The sequence below is a fragment of the Juglans microcarpa x Juglans regia genome, chromosome 5D, assembly GCF_004785595.1.
Source record: "Juglans microcarpa x Juglans regia isolate MS1-56 chromosome 5D, Jm3101_v1.0, whole genome shotgun sequence".
Lineage (NCBI taxonomy): Eukaryota > Viridiplantae > Streptophyta > Magnoliopsida > Fagales > Juglandaceae > Juglans > Juglans microcarpa x Juglans regia.
Window position 1 is genome coordinate 5,108,454 of NC_054602.1, and position 17,247 is coordinate 5,125,700.

At 35.0% G+C, this 17,247-nt stretch overlaps 2 protein-coding genes across 2 annotated transcripts; both read right to left on the reverse strand.

Moving 5' to 3' along the window:
- Positions 1-5,863: 5,863 nt before the first annotated feature.
- LOC121266304 (polyphenol oxidase, chloroplastic-like) lies at positions 5,864-7,840 on the reverse strand. The gene has a single exon (XM_041170087.1). It carries the CDS (start codon positions 7,804-7,806, stop codon positions 5,965-5,967), a length of 1,842 nt encoding a protein of 613 aa, XP_041026021.1. The 5' UTR covers positions 7,807-7,840; the 3' UTR covers positions 5,864-5,964.
- Positions 7,841-11,832: 3,992 nt separating this feature from the next.
- On the reverse strand, positions 11,833-13,759 carry LOC121266303 (polyphenol oxidase, chloroplastic-like). The gene is given in 2 exon segments (XM_041170086.1): positions 11,833-13,699; positions 13,702-13,759. Coding segments are annotated over 2 exon segments (1,806 nt in total). The 5' UTR covers positions 13,745-13,759; the 3' UTR covers positions 11,833-11,936.
- Positions 13,760-17,247: the final 3,488 nt, after the last annotated feature.

Genomic DNA, 17,247 nt, shown 5'->3' on the forward strand with positions numbered 1-17,247 from the left:
GTGTCCTCTTGCCCACAAAACAAGGATAATTAATACTGCATATCAATATCACAATGCTATTTTACACTTACTAAAAATGGAAAACATTTTTCTATGGTAGCAATTACTAATAAATGTGTCCTCTTGCCCACAAAATAGGGATAATTAATACTGCATGTCAATATCATAGTGTTGTTTATACACTTACTAAAAATGGAAAACATTTTTCTCTTTATTTTCTCATGTTATTATTTTGTTTAGAAAGAATTCATCAAAATTCATGTCCACATCTAATGTAATGTAATAATTGAGTATTCTAGAAGAAAATCATTACATTTTTTCATTTTTTACTTATCAAATCCATGTTCCACTAAATTAAAGTAGTCTGGAGATACATGGACATCGTTGAAATATTACTTTGCTATAACATTCTATATTGCTTAATCTTTATATTGCGAAAGCAGGAAACTTCATTCATATTTTACCTGAATTTTTCTAATATTTTTGTTGTTTAGTTCTATATCACTAAAAATTTTTGGCTTTTTTAGTTTTTTTTGGTATGCTATTTTATATTGCTTAATCTTTATATTGGTAAAGCAGGAAACTTCGTCCATATTTTACCTAAATTTTCTTGATATTTTTGTTGTTCAGTTCTATATCACTTAATTTTTTGGCTTATTTAGTTTTTTTTTTTTTTTTGTATGCTAAAGTAGGAATGGAAGTAAGGTTGGATCTATACTTATATATTTTGTCAGTTGTGGAGTTTAGATGGGATACCAAACCAAAGCCTGTTGAAATCAGGAATTTGGGGTTAGATCTTTAAATTTCGATAACTTTTAAGTCGACTTAGGTTTATCTAGAGAATGAGGTGATGGGTATGATCATATAATCGTTTTGGGAATTGACTCAAGTAGCATGCCTTGTTTTGTTTTGAAAGACAGAAACTTTTAGTAGGAATCGAGACTTTAGATAGTTTTTGGTCTTATGCTTTGATTCTCATAATGCAATACAAGGAATTTGTGGTTAGCATTTTAACTGTTGTTGTTTGTTAGCATTTTAACATGCATCTTAACTGCTTTTAGATAAATTTTTACTTGGTTTGAAAAAAAACAAATTATGTCAAATTGAGGTGAACAATAGATGCACCCAGATTTGTTATTAGCATTTTAATGCTATTTTCTGGCTTTTGTGCATTTATTTGCTTGTTATTAAATTTGAAACAAAATTTTTTCCTTATGCACTATCTAGTTCATTTCATTTATATTCTTAATCAAATTGAATTTCAGAAAGATGCTCATCGTGCACCTCTGGCTGCAATTGTCCTATGTTCCAATAGGATGTACATAGCAACTGCTTCTGAACAGGGAACCATAATCAGAGTCCATTTGGTTTCTGATGCAATTAAGGTGGGAGTGGCACAACATCCATTCATTAGGACTTCATACACGTATCTATGGTACTTGATTTATCTATTTAAATCAGGTTTTCAGAGGCTACCATTACACATGGTCCACAAGAAAGGCAGAAACCACTTTGAATCCAATGTGGCCCTCACTTTAGAGCTCATAAGAAAATTAACTATTGAAAATTATTCACCTCAATCAGTAGTTTATGAGAAAAACCTAACAAGAGAAAATGAAATTCGGAAGAGGGAGGATGCTTTATTACTACGTGAGTATGAAGCTCAAAAAGAAAAGGACAAACTAATAGAGAGAGAAAATACTGAAGAAGCAAGAGGACGAACTTTAAAGAAGGATAGTAGATAATAGGGTTGTACGTATATTGTTGTGTCTATATTGGATTGTATCTCTTGTAATAGTTTTTGGTTGGTTCTAAATGTAAATGTATCATGTTAGTGTTAAATGTAAATATAATGATCGGATCCTAACATGTGTGATATATTATATATGAAGTCTAATTATGACAGCTTATATGGATATTAAGTTCAACGTTCTGCATGGCAGTTGGCATGATTTTTGGAGTGATATTTGGCATTGGCAATATTTTTTTTATTGATCTTTGGAGTTGGCAATATTTTTGGAGGGAGTTGGCTTTAATTTTGGACTGGCAATGTCTATTCAAATGTGGATGTTGTATGCTTCCAAAGTCTATCAAATATGTGATCATTTCAGAACTAACAATAAATCAAGTGAGCATACTGTCAAGAAAAAGAAAAACATACATACTGTAGATGCTCTAGCTTCCCAAGTTCAGACACCAAATGTCCAGATAAATTTGAATTACCAAGATCACTGCAGTATAAGAACAGAAATAGGAAAAAAATTATTCTTGAGACATTACAACAAAGGTGCACATGTGACTTAAAAACTGCAAGTGTATCTAACATAATAATCACATAGTTGTACAATCAAACTTGGGTCGGTCGCTAATTCCACAAACCCAAATTAAATGTCAATAAGAATATGTTGCTAATTCTACAAACTTTAAATGAGTAGTGGAGACTCTAGATATGGGCCTTTTCACTTCAAACAAAAAATACACTTGTAGGGAGAATCATAATATTGGTTTAAAACCTTGCAGTACATTTTTTAGTAACATACATAATAGACTTGCTTATGAATATGCATATGCATAGCATAAAGTCCTCAGCATGCCTAGGCCCTTTTCCCCCACATCACTTCGAAGTCGAGAACTTCACTTCTGCTCATTCAAAGGCACTATTCCATGTTTGTCCAAAATAGTCCATGTTGTAAACTTCTTAAGGTAAAAACACTTTGTTTGCTACCCCCCTCTCCTAAAATTAAAAGAAAAAAAGAAAAGAAAAAAAAGGTCCCTAGACTACGACAAAGGCATATCTTGCTGGAAAGCAATGCAAACAATGGAAGTAGATGGTGAAGCAAAGTTCCAATACCTAAAGGGTTAAAAAGAAAAGGAATTTTGGTTAGGAACAATAACATCCACATACGGAGTTTGCCTACGGAGAAAAGTTTAATCAATTAGATTTGAACTTTTAAAGCAAGCAAACTTATTCGAATCAGAATCTAAAAAGCAACATGAAACAGACACAACTAGCATGGTTTTCACAGTGGCATAGATACAACATCAACAATAAAAAAAATCACAAAATACAAATCAAACAAATATCAAATTGCAGATCCATAAATGCATAAACACACAAAGTGAGTAATGCTAGAAATGTAGAGATGAAACGAAAAGAGAAAAATAAAAACCATTTTTTTTAATTTCTTACCCCTGTAAGATGACATACGGTGGCTCTCGGCAGCTACAATACAATACTAGCAAAGGACTGAAGCTGTGTGGAAATGATGAAGTTGGAGAAACTGTACGGAAATGGTGAACCTAGAGGAGAATATTTCTTACACAGTTTCGGAGTAATGCAGCCACACGGAACGGGAAGAGGGTGAGGTCGGCGAAAGGACATGAGCTGAGGGCGTGGAGGGGATGAGAGAACGAGAATGCGGGTAAGGAGGGGGGAGGATTTCAGAGACGTGAAGAAAAACGCGGGGTGCGGGGGAGGGGGAATTGAAATACACATTCCGGAGAAAACGCACGTTTTCTTTTATTAAAAAAAAAAATTCCATGCGGTTGAAGTGCAAAGATTACGTGAACAGTAGATAGTTGTATAGTAGAACCCTTTTTTGAAGATATACTCATATTATTTTACATCCGATATATGTATATATATATATATATATATAAACCAAAAAAAAAAAAAAAAAAAAAAAGAAGATAGAGAGCATAATTTCTCTATTAATATAAGAGAAATGATATTTACAATCATAAAAAAATAAGCGAATGCACTCATTTAAAATAAATAAATAAATAAATATAAGATTCACATGAAAATATTAATTTTTTAATAATATATTTTACTTTTTTAAAAAATAGTGCATTATATTTACACAATCTATAATTGGATATATTGTTACTCTTAATTGAAGATAAAAGCTAACTATTTTTAGCAATAACATTTATAAATACATCTTATTTTATTATTATAATTTTTTCAAATATTTACATAATAAAATAATCAATTTAATTTTTTCAAATCTTAAAATAATAATAATATTAAAAATATTTTTTTTAATAATAAATTTTATCTTAATTATTTTTTTAAAAATATAAAAAAATACACTAACATACTTAAAATTATTTTTTTTATCATTAAATAAAAAAAAATTAACTAGCGGCCAAACGGTGAAACTAACTGGGCAAAAAAAAACTTTTTGCAAAACAAATTAAGCCTAAAAGTCAAAAAAGGTTAGGTATGGACGGAAAGGTAACCACTAACCAGCCGTACATTTATATTCTACTTTATTAGTTTGCTGGATGTGCCATCGAATGGGAGCTATCACATCCGAATCTGATAGAAAATAGCAGATATCCAAAATATCAGAAGTCAGAGATTTTAGATAAGGCTGCTTGAGATTTCCTTAGAGCATTATGGATTGGCCATCTATTATTTAAATTTTAATTAATATGTAATTTTTTTATTTGTAAGTAATAATTCAAAATTCAAAATTTATATTAGATTAATAATTATTCAAAATTTAAAATTTATATTAGATTAATTATTACACTCTTTATAATAATAAAATATTTTTATTTTTATTATTTTTATTAATTTATAAATTATTTTTATAATTTTTAATAATTTCTAATAATTATATTCATTTTCATTTTCACAATCTAACAATCTATAATATAATACTCTCATATGTATATAGATGATAAAATTTCATATAAATAAAAATCTCATATCTATAATATAATAATCTCAAAAAATATTTTTAAATTTGTTATAATTTTTTTCATATTTAACAAGAAAAATAGATTTATTATAGCTTATAATTTAAATAAAAATAATTTAATTAATTTAATATAAAATAAATATGAATGATATTTATTAAATTTATAAAATAAAAAAATATTTGACTAATTCAATACCTACACTGTAAGGTAGTTTGCCTATCTCTATGTACATTAATTCGTTGTACCATACCATTCCAGTACCAGTGCATTATTGCTTTCATAAGAATAAATCTTCACAGTTTCTTAACATTTCATATTGTATATTAATATTTATTATATGAATAATAAATAAAAAATTTGAAATAATTTAAAAAAAAAACTCAAAAAAATATTTAAAAAATATTACAAATTTAAAAATTTAAAACAATATAAAGTATAGAATGTGATAAAAATTGTGTAGCAAAACTCGATTTCATAAATTCATCTTTAAAATTAGATAAAAAATATATTTTTTATATAAATTCAAAACTTTTATATCCATGACTTTACATTTCACATTAAATTAATTATTAGGTTCATCAAAATAATAATATAATATTATTTTTAATACTAATATTTTTAATTTTTGTTTATATTTTATAATTACACTAATTATATATACATTAATAATTTAATTTAGTATTTAAATTATTAATATTAAGAGTCATTGCTCGAATTATAAGAAATATAAAAAATATATATTATAATAAAATAATAAAAATAGAAAATAAATAGTGAGTCGAGATAACTCAAAATGATATACCGAATCGAACGTCAGCATTTTAATCCCGAATTATCAAATTTGGATGAAATCTCACTTTTTATGAGACCGATGCTTTTTATGAGACCGATGCCGGTGCTCTCAGTTGACCGAATGAGTGAATTACAATCACTTGGTTAAACATAACACCTGCAGATCTAGATATATAATTAGGTAAATGTATTCATTTCGTTAGATGATGGTATCGATATTTAAGAAAATCGTTCCAAATGTAAAAACTCGTTTTTATTCCTTACTCAATACATATATTATAGCACCAGCTTGCTTGTTTTATTCATTTGATCACAACCAGCTTAGGAAGAACGAAGAAAAAGCAAAAAGAAAATGCAAAAATATGAAAAGGTTCGACCCAAACATTAAATTATTTAAGTAATTTTCCCATAATATTGACCAATAATGCAAGGACCACCGCAAACAATTTCTAATTGAGTTCAACCAATAAGCACGATCTTGATCCCACCAATGGTGGCCTGCCCTTTCCCGAACCGGGGTACCAAAGTCACCACCACGCTGTCATCATCTTCAGCTCCCAAGTCTTCCAACAAGTCAGAGATTCCTATCCTCAGGTAAGTTTTCTTCTTCTTCCCCTGCTTCTGCTGCGGCACGCTGACAAAGCTTCCTGCGAACTCCGTGTTTCCAGGCCCGGTTGGTGCGTCATCCTCGTCGTTGATAAAAACATCAAACTTCACTGGAATATCTCTCTCAACCTCAATGCCCTCAATCACTAAAACTTCTTCCTCCTCGTCCTTTTCTTTCTTGCTCCTCGATTTCTTGGGCCTAGCGACAACAGTACTTATCACCTTGTCCAAAACAATCGGAAACTTAACGCTCGGTGTTTCAGCCGCTTGTGCTACACCACCATGTCCGACTGGAAAGACTTTCGCCACTTTCTTAACCTTAGATTTACGAGGTGTCGGCTTGGTCTTTGCCCATGGAATCTCCACATCTTGATAAACATATCTCAGCTTAGTGTTATCAAGGCAGTCCTTAACCTTAACACGAACAGGATCTGCATTTTCATCATAGAAGAAAAATGTGGAGTTCAACCAATCTGGGTCTGTGATATCTTTTCGTTTCCCTCCTAATGTTTTCCATATGGTCCACATTCGGTCCACATTGGAATGGTGAGCGAAAAAGATTGGATCTCTACCGGCCGAGTAGAAGTTCCCCATGTCCTCGATATTAGGTTGGGTGTCGTCACCGGTCCATAGGTGGACATTATTGTGGGGAGTGGTCTCGATTGAGCCAGCACCTGGGTCAGGATCATCCCCAGCCCGATAAGGGCTGCCGAAAAATAGCGTAGGGTTCTTGGCGCCGACCATCTGCCGGTACATGATTTTGAGGTTGCTAGAGAATTGATCTGTTTTTGTCGATGACTCGTCGGTACCGCTGTAGTCAAGATCAAGTAGGGTCGGTGGCTGGTGGTTGGCGTTGCGCAGAGCGTCATAGAGTGCTGAGTTGGAGATAGCATACAAGGATGGCAATTGCATGCCAGGAGGGGAGTCCCAGTTCCAGAATGGCAAGGCAAAGGTGGGATCGCCAATCAACTTGCCCAATATTTTCTCGTAGAAGTACACGTAGTAGCGATGGAATGGAAAGAAGAGCCAACAATCGTGAACTTGGAGGTCCAAGTCTGGAAAACCGACTTGTGTGTAAGCCCCGTCGCAGTAGGCGCAGTGGACATTAGCTTGTTGGGTGAAACTACGCGGGTCATCAGCTGGGAGGGACTTCATGAGCTCAATGGCTTTGTTATATTTGGCTATGTAATCCTTATCAACCAAATGAGCGGCAGGCCTAACACGTAAGGGAGAGTTTTGGCTAGGTAAAACAAAGTCTTTGATCTTCTTGGATGCCGGTGGGCAGCAATTGACTGGTAGTGCGCCTTCTGGAAGGTCTGCCTCGCTACACTTTGTCAAGTCCGGCGCGGATATCGGATCTGCCAACGCAAACGGGTCATTGCAGAGATTGGCAGCACCATACATGCCTCCGAGGCCGAGGAGTACATCTCTTCTATCGAACTTCCCTTGAGGATTTTGTCCATTATTAATATTGTGTTGGTCACCATTTGTAGCTCTGCATGCCACTCTAGTAGTAAGATGGTGGTATTGCTTTCCGACTTTAGAAACTTGTGTATTTCTAGGAAAACAGGGAGAGAAAGAGGGGGTGCGAATGGTCGTGGTGGCAGACACCATGCTGGTGCTTCCAAGGGGGAAGGAGGAAGCCAAGGGAGAAGCCATGTGCAAGTTGTTGTGTGAACTGTGAAGGCAAAGCATTAAGGACCTTGCTTTTATAATAAAAGATAGCAAGAATTTTCTAGATAGGAATTCAAGGGTGAAACAAATAAAATAAAATAAAATAAAATAAAATAAAATGGTCATTCTGAATATGATCATGCATTGTCTATTCTTCGAAGCAGACAAAACTAAAAATATGAAAATCCCAACATATTTACAATGCAAATAGTATCATTAGTAGCTAACAGAGTTTAAGAAAGGAAAATAACTTCGGGGTTATGAATCTTGATGATGGCCATTAGGGATCTGATTGCACAAGGTCGGGCAATACCTCCACAATTCCATGCTATAAGCCTCATGGATTCTTTCGTGGCAGTGAGGACCCTGCCACCTCAGGTGGTCTTTGGATTTATGGAAAATAGATTCATGGTTTGGGTCTGAACGTTATTACCCGATTCCTTCAGTTCTTGATTTTGGAATGGAGTGTATCGGACAGATTGTGATTTCTTCAAGTTCCTCCTATGAACCCTGTCCTTTTTTGCCCTTGGACTTGCTCTTTTTTTTGTTGACTTCCCCTCAGGATTGATTGTTGCAGTTTCTGTTTGCTGAGCTCCATTTTCTTCTGCTTCAGTATCATTTGTATCTATTGCGATTGTTGAGCTAATAAAATATTTTTTGTGAGGGAACAGTTGGGTAAGTTTTTCCAGAATGAAATCCTTCGTCTTCTTAGAAGTCTTTTTGGATGATTGTGGGATGAGAGTTGGGATTGAGAATGCAAAGGCCATCTTCTTGGTGGTTAGGTTTTGAATCTGGGGTGAATCAGTCGGGATGAGTGAATGTGGGTAGGGGGCGAGATGAGCTTGAGAGGATGAGTGGTCTAGGCTAACCTGGAAGGTATTGAATGCAATACATGCCCTACCCGAGGGGCTTTGAGAAAGCATCCAGGCCTTCATTGTTTTGGAATTGAGAGAGGATTTGAGTGAGGAGAGATGGACTGACTTTGGGCTTGATAGGTGTTAGGCTGAAATCTTCCTTGTTTGCATCAGGTAAGAAGGGCATGTGAGACATTTTCTTTAGGGAACATTGGCTTCAGTTGACTCCGAAAGGGGGATTTGAGAGGAAGGGGAAATGATGTCATTTGTTAGGTTTGCGGGGTTGGGGGAAAAGGATTGTTGATTGTGATGAAATGGCTGCCTTCATTTAATATATCAGACTAATGGTGTCATTGATCAGTGCCACATGTAGATGATGAATTTATGCATGGATCAATACTGTTTGCTTGGGGGAGTTGAAACGTATAGTGAACAATATCTCCTTCTTGGTTGAGTTGTTTGGTGATTGACACTTCTGAGAACAACGATTTAATGCAAAATTCCTTTCTGTTTCCTTCACTGGTATTGATGATGATCACTTTGCCCTTACCCATATGTTTGACTTGGGTTTTTTCCTTCAATGTTGAGCTAAAGCTTTGCCCAGAATCTTCCCAAGGTTTCTCTGATTCTCACTGGATTTAAGCTAGACGAGATTTGATTCAAATTCCCAAGAGAAGTTATCCACTGAGTTTGATTTTTCGTAATTTCTTCAGTTCTTTGCTGATGGCTGCTAATACGACGTGAGTCTTATGATTCAGCCTTCATCCATTGACCATACCATGACTCCTTTACTGGGCTAGTGAAAATAGGACAAGCTTGTTGTATGTGACCCAATCTTCCACAACTATAACATAACTCATAGAGTCGTTCATATTTGAAACAGATTTGTGCAGGTTTATTGTTGAGTCTAGGTAAGGAGAATCCTTCAAAGAGTGGTTCCATTGTATTTATTTCAACCCTAATACGCATGAAAGGCCTCACACAAATATGCGGAAGGTAAGATTGATCTATTTCAATGAGCTTACCCAAGACTTTTGTCTATTTTTTCAGCACTTTCCTCTGTCATCATCTCAAAGGGTAGTCCACAGATACGGATCCAGAAGGCTAAGAATGTAAGGTCAATTTCCTGTAAACCAAGGCCTGGAGGACATTCTTTAAGAACCATATGATAACCCTTCAATTTTCAATGGTTGATGGGAAGGTGAATAGGAAAGTATTGGTATCCAGATCTTCGATAATGAGACCTGGAACAAAACTCCAGACTGCACAAATGATGGAATGGAAAATATGCTTGTTTAGAGTTTTGTTAGAGACCAACTTACCCACAAGCGCATGGTTGGAGTTCTTTGTGGCTGTTTTTGAAGCCTGGGACCAAGATGATATCATCCCAAGCCAAAGATTTTATTATTGCATATTGAAGGTTGGGAAAGTTGGTGAGATGCTGTGGAATGGTTGTTAGGATTGCAATATAGAGAAAGAAGTAAAGGGATAAGGAAATATCAGGGGTGGTTAGGTGGGGATTGTAAAGGAGAAGACTACTAGAGAGAAGGAAGAAACTCATCCTGGGAGAGTCTGTTCTTAAGTGTAACTTCATTAAATCCTACTAAACTATATAATATAATTAAAATCTAAGTTTTGAAAGGAACAATGGTTGGCAGTTGGCCTGAGTTTTGAAACACGGAATATAGTAATTAGTAATTATAAAAAGTCAATGTTGAGACAAGCTTAGTACTGAACAGTGCCATCATTGCCAGTACTGGTCCGTGCCTGTCGCATCATTCATAACAAATTAGGCCAAACCATCTTTTGCTTTTAGATAGTGCTACAGTTACCGCTCAAATATCCCGTTTAAACTTCCCACTATATGTAGCATGCCGCATGTTTTAAAGTTTTATTTTAAAAATAAAAAATAAATAAATAAACAACTTTATCTCCTGCCCAACACCCCTTCCCCTGCTCTTCATTTCCCCTTCAAGACACTCATCAAATTCTCGTACTGGAAAATCTGCCGTGGTTTATATTTCTTCAAAATCAGTCAATCCAAGTATAACAATTACTTGGTAATTTTAAAATAATAAAACGTATGCAAGATATTAGACTTAGGATATGTAACACAACCATTTGTTTTTTTAGATATTCTCTTATTATTTTACTATTATTCTCACTACCATTTATAGATTATTTAAAATATTTTTAATATTCTAACATAGCATTGTCACTACATTAGAGATCCAATATATATATATATATATATATATATATATATATATATAAAGAGAGAAAGAGAGCGTAACTTCTATATTAATATAAGAGAAATAATATTTATAATTATAAAAAATAAGCGGACGCACATATTTAAAAAAATAAATAAATATAAGATTCATGTGAGAATATTAACTTTTTAATAATATAATTTACTTTTTTCAAAAATAGTGCGTTACAATTATATAATCTATGATTGGATATATCATTACTCTTATTTGAAGACAAGAGCTAATTATTTTTTGTAATAACATTTTTAAATATATATCATCTTATTATTATAATTTTTTTAAATTTCTATGTAATAAAATAATTAATTCAAGTTTTTTAAATTTTTAAATAATAATAATAATATTAAAAATATATATTATAATAATATTTTATTTAATTTTTATCTCAATTTTTCAAAAACAAATTAGGCGTAAAAGTCAAAAGTGGCTTAGGTATGGGGGAAAGATAACCAACCAGCCATACATCTATTTTCTACTTTATTAATAGTTTGATGGATGGCCATTAAGGGGGAGTTCTTGCATCCGAATCTTATAGAAAAATAGATATCTCAGAGAGTCTGAGATTTTGGATAAGGTTGCTTGAGATTTCCTTAGAAGTGGTTTTCTTATCCTCGTCTATCTACGTTAAGTTGTTGTCAGACCCTACCATTCCAGTTTCAGTTTCAGTTTCAGTTGACCAAATGAGTGAATTACAATTACTTGGTTAAACGTAACACCTGCAGATCAGATCTAGATATATAATTAGGTAAATCATGTATTCATTTCGTTAGATGATGGTAGCGATATTTAAGAAAATCGTTCCAAATGTAAAAACACGTTTTTAATCCTTACTCCATACATATTATAGCACCTTGCTTGTTTGATTCATTTGATCACAACCACCTTAGGAAGAACGAAGAAAAAGAAAAAAAAAATGCAAATTAAATATGAAAAGGTGCGACCGAACCATTAAATTATTTTCAGTAATTTGCCCATAATATTGGCCGATAATACAAGGACGACCGCAAACAATTTCTAATTAAGTTCAACCAAAAAACACAATCTTGATCCCACCAATGGTGGCCTGCCCTTTTCCGAACCGGGGTACCAAAGTCACCACCACGGAGTCATCATCTTCAGCTCCCAATTCTTCCAACAACTCAGAGATTCCTATCCTCAGGTAAGTTTTCTTCTTCTTCGCCCGCTTCTGCTGCGGCACGCTGACAAAGCTTCCTGCGTACTCCGTGTTTCCCGGCCCGGTTGGTGCGTCATCCTCGTCGTTGATAAAAACATCAAACTTCACTGGAATATCTCTCTCAACCTCAATGCCCTCAATCACTAAAACTTCTTCCTCCTCGTCCTTTTCTTTCTTGCTCCTCGATTTCTTGGGCCTAGCGACAACAGTACTTATCACCTTGTCCAAAACAATCGGAAACTTAACGCTTGATGTTTCAGCCGCTTGTGCTACACCACCATATCCGACAGGATAAGCTTTCGCTACTTTCTTAACCTTAGATTTACGAGGTGTCGGCTTGGTCTTTAGCCATGGAATCTCCACATCTTGATAAACATATCTCAGCTTAGTGTTATCAAGGCAATCCTTAACCTTAACACGAACAGGATCTGCATTTTCATCATAGAAGAAAAATGAGGAGTTCAACCAATCTGGGTCTGTGATATCTTTTCGTTTCCCTCCTAATGTTTTCCATATGGTCCACATTCGGTCCACATTGGAATGGTGAGCGAAAAAGATTGGATCTCTACCGGCCGAGTAGAAGGTCCCCATGTTCTCGATATTAGGTTGGGTGTCGTCACCGGTCCATAGGTGGACATTATTGTGGGGAGTGGTCTCGATTGTGCCAGCACCTGGGTCAGGCTCATCCCCAGCCCGAAAAGGGCTGCCGAAAAATAGCGTAGGGTTCTTGGCGCCGGACACCATCTGCCGGTACATGATTTTGAGGTTGCTAGAGATTTGATCTGCTTTTGTCGTTGACTGGTCGGTATCGCCGTAGTCAAGATCAATTATGGTCGGTGGCTGGTGTTTGGAGTTGCGCAGAGGGTCATAGAGTGCTGAGTTGGAGATAGCATACAAGGATGGCAATTGCATGCCAGGAGGGGAGTCCCAGTTCCAGTATGGCAAGGCAAAGGTGGTATCGCCAAGCAACTTGCCCAATATTTTCTCGAAGAAGTACACATAGTAGCGATGGAATGGAAAGAAGAGCCAACAATCGTGAATTTGGAGCTCCAAGTCTGGAAAACCGACTTGTGAGTAAGCCCCGTCGCAGTAGGCGCAGTGGACATTAGCTTGTTGGGTGAAACTACGCGGGTCATCAGCCGGGAGGGACTTCATGAGCTCAATGCCTTTGTTATATTTGGCTATGTAATCCTTGTCAACCAAATGAGCGGCAGGCCTAACACGTAAGGGAGAGCTTTGGCTAGGTAAAACAAAGTCTTTGATCGTCTTGGATGTCGGTGGGCAGCAATTGACTGGAAGTGCGCCTGCTGGAAGGTCTGCCTCGCTACACTTTGTTAAGTCCGGCGCGGATACCGGATCTGCCAGCGCAAACGGGTCATTGCAGAGATTGGCAGCACCATACATGCCTCCGAGGCCAAGGAGTACATCTCTTCTATCGAACTTCCCATGAGGATTTTGTCCATTATTAATATTGTGTTGGTCACCATTTGTAGCTCTGCATGCCACTCTAGTAGTAAGGTGGTGGTATTGCTTTCCAAGTTTAGAAAGTTGTGTATTTCTAGGAAAACAGGGAGAGAAAGAGGGGGTGCTAATGGTCGTGGTGGCAGCCACCTGTTGGTGCTTCTAGGGTGGGAGGAGGAAGCCAAGAAAGAAGCCATGTGCAAGTTGTTGTGTGAACTGTGAAGGTAAAGCATAACAGGGACCTTCTTGCTTTTATAATAAAAGATAGCAAGAATTTTCTCGATGGGCATTCAAGGGTGAAAAACAAAAACAAAAAAAGAATAAAATGGTCATTCAGAATATGCTCAGGCATTGTCTATTCTTCGAAGCAGACAAAACCAAAAAATAAAAGTAAAGCTGTTTGAACCAGACATTTTTCTGTGGGTTCACTTTTTCTAATTCGTAACATTTATGTAAAGTAAAAAATAAATATATCTTAAAATTTTACAGAATCATTAATATATATATAAAAGAAAATGCTGCTATTTTCACTGGTACCTCCTGCGAGGTTTTATTTATTTATTTAATGATTAAGTAAATATTTTTTAATAATATTATAAATATTTTTTAAAAAAATATTTAAAAATGTAAAAAAAATACATGTAAAAAAGTAAAATGAACTGGCAAAGTTCTAGCAGTAGCTATAGAGCCACCCATGTATTAAAGTTACGTATCAATAAAATCATCTATTTAAAAAAAAAAAACAAAAACAGAGAGCTTTCATTCTAAAGAAAAATATTTATAATTTGTCGTATAAATGATAAAATAAAATTCTAAAAAGCACAACTTTGTATTCCCTTTTGATTTCTTATATACGTCATCTTTCTTGGAATAATATTTTCTTGTTTCATAAAATCTAACAGATAAAATTTCTCATCTAATTTTTCAATATAAAAGATCAACCTTCAATTATTCTTCTACTGTTTAACTTTGACTTCAATATGGTATAATCAAGAAATTTGAGATCCATATTAATAAATTTATTATTCTTAAAAATTTATTTTTAGGTGTAAACTTTTCTAGAATTTATATATCCATCAAATTGAAAGAATTATTGGAGGCAAAGAAATTAATTTTGAAGGGATCATACCATTGTAAATACCTAATATATAAAAATTAAATAAAATTTTAGATCATATACGAAAAGTTTAGAGAAAGAAATTTCTATGTATATACAAATTTTAAAAAATTTTGAAAAGCATGTAAGGTTTATAACTTTCTTCTATCTACAGAAGAATTTGAGAAAAAAAATAGGGCAGATTTTGAATTATAAAAAATCCCTGGACCCCACTAGCTATAAGTTGCAGGTTGTTCCGTAAGTGCATGCATCATTAAAAACGGACGAAAAACCCTTGGAATTTTTTGTTTTTTACCAGATATTTGGTGCGAAGTGGGAAGGCCGCCGGGTCCCCCCCAACCTCGCCGGCCTGATCGATTAACGCGCCCTCAGTGGTGTTGTGATCCGGATTGATATGTACATGTGAATCATGTGATGTGTACGTACTAGGGTTGTCACGCGCGGGAGAGGGACATCTACGATATATGTGGTGGAAATCGAAAATGTATTCACTATTCAAGTAATGTTGGTCAAAGACTCAAAGGGCTTGTATATTATTAATAAGTTTATTATTTTTATAAATTTAATTTTAGTTTTAAAATTTACTAGAATATATATATCTTCTTAATACTTAAAAGCATGTATAAGATCTACAGTAGTGAACAGTGTTTCATCCAGTTTCTCGTTGTTCTTTCTCTGTTCTTTCTCGTTGCATTCGAAAATTTTGTTCCCTTCTTCGTTCAGTTAGCATGATCTGAACAATCAAAATATCTCAAATGATAAAATATCTAATCTACACACTTCAAATTCAGATTTACATAACAATTCTCAAACTCAACTACACAATTTACAGAACAATTCTCAAACTCAACTCGAGGAAGAAAAAAAAATTTCCGTGAGATTTCTTCTCACCGTTGGTACGCAATTCTCTTCTGATAAAAAAGTGTGCGATGGAGAGGCAAACGGAACCTCGTGGTGGGTGGCTCTGCTAGAGGTTGTCGTCGGTGTCAACTGGTGGAGGTGCGGTGGCTTGGGTGGCTGCCTACGGCCGCAGAATCGGTGAACAAATGGGTGAAACCCATTTCGGTTCGGTTTCCGTGGGGGAGAGAGAGGGCTGCGCGTGGGGGACTTCGATGGTGGCTGGGATGGTCGCCGCCTTGAGGGAGACTCCTCGGTGGTGGTCGTGAGGTTCGGTGGCCACGTACGGCGGCGTAACATGACACAAATGGGTGAAACCCATTTTGGTTCGGTGTCCGTGGGGGAGATCGAGGGCTGCGCGTGGGGGACTTCGACGGTGGCTGGGTTGGTCGCCGCCTTGAGGGGGACTCCTCGATGGTGGTCGTCAGCTTCCGTGGCCGTGTACGGCGGCTGTAGCTCACATAAATGGGTGAAACCCATTTTGGTTCGGTGTCCGTGTGGGACATCGACGGTTGCGCGTGGGGGACTTCGACGGTGGCTGGGTTGGTCGCCGCCTTGAGGGGGACTCCTCGATGGTGGTCGTCAGCGTCGGTGGCCGCGTACGGCGGCGCTATCTCACACAAATGGGAGAAACCCATTTCGGTTCTCTTTCCACGGAGGAGAACCATGGCTGCGCGTGGGAAACATTGGTGGTGGCAGGGATGCTCGTCGGCGTGAGGGGAACACGCCGGTGGTGGCGGTGATCATGGCCGGGGCTCGGCGGCGCCGAGCTGCGCTGGAGGAGAAGAAGCCGCGCGGATAATCGCCTAGGAGAGAGAAAATTTGGGAAGAAAAATTTCTTCCTGCAAAATGAGTTAAAATCGATTTTATATGTTTTAATATTTTACAAGTTTTCATCTGAAAACATTAAATAACAGTAAATTCTTTTTTTTTTTTCTTTACAACTTTGCTTTTGTCCTTACTAGAATATTATATTGTTGAATTTTTTATATAGGTTGAACTCTGTGAAGTTGAAAGTGGAAACAAGATATCCCAACAACTAGCTATTTATAAAAGTGTCAAAAGTATGAATCCTTTAACTTTTTAGTTTCATATTATAAATTAATAACTGGAATAATCTATTTTTTTCTCTGATTTTAAAATCTTTTAAGTCATTTATTTAATGTTATTTATTGAATAACTTACATCAATATTTACAGTCTTCCTTATATAATTACATGTAATCAATTATTAAAATATTGAAAATTTTAAAAAAGAATTTAATAAAATAGAATACGTACTCATTAAAAATAATATTCTGCATAAAATTATACTCTAAAAAATTATTGAAAAATAAAATGAAATAAAAATTTTGTGAATATTAATAAGAAATTTTGTGAATAATAGAGATGTAATTTTGGATTAAACACTTATTGAATTTTAAAAAATGAGATATAACAGTTAAATAAAAAATATTATCAAATTAAAATATTTTTAAATTATAATTCTATAATTATACCTCTTTTAGTATTATCTTACTATTAAGCAATTTTTTTTTTCGTTTTGGTATTTATATTTCAATTAAAAACTTCAGAATTTATTCTTATTACATAATATACAATAAAATTAATTGAATCAATCAATATAATTATATAATTTAATTAAAAATAAATTTAATTTTATAAAATTTAACATTTTTTTGCTCTT

Excerpts from the sequence above, each read along its gene's own strand:
- LOC121266304 (XM_041170087.1), bottom strand. The coding sequence starts at position 7,806 with ATGCTTTGCCTTCACAGTTCACACAACAACTTGCACATGGCTTCTCCC.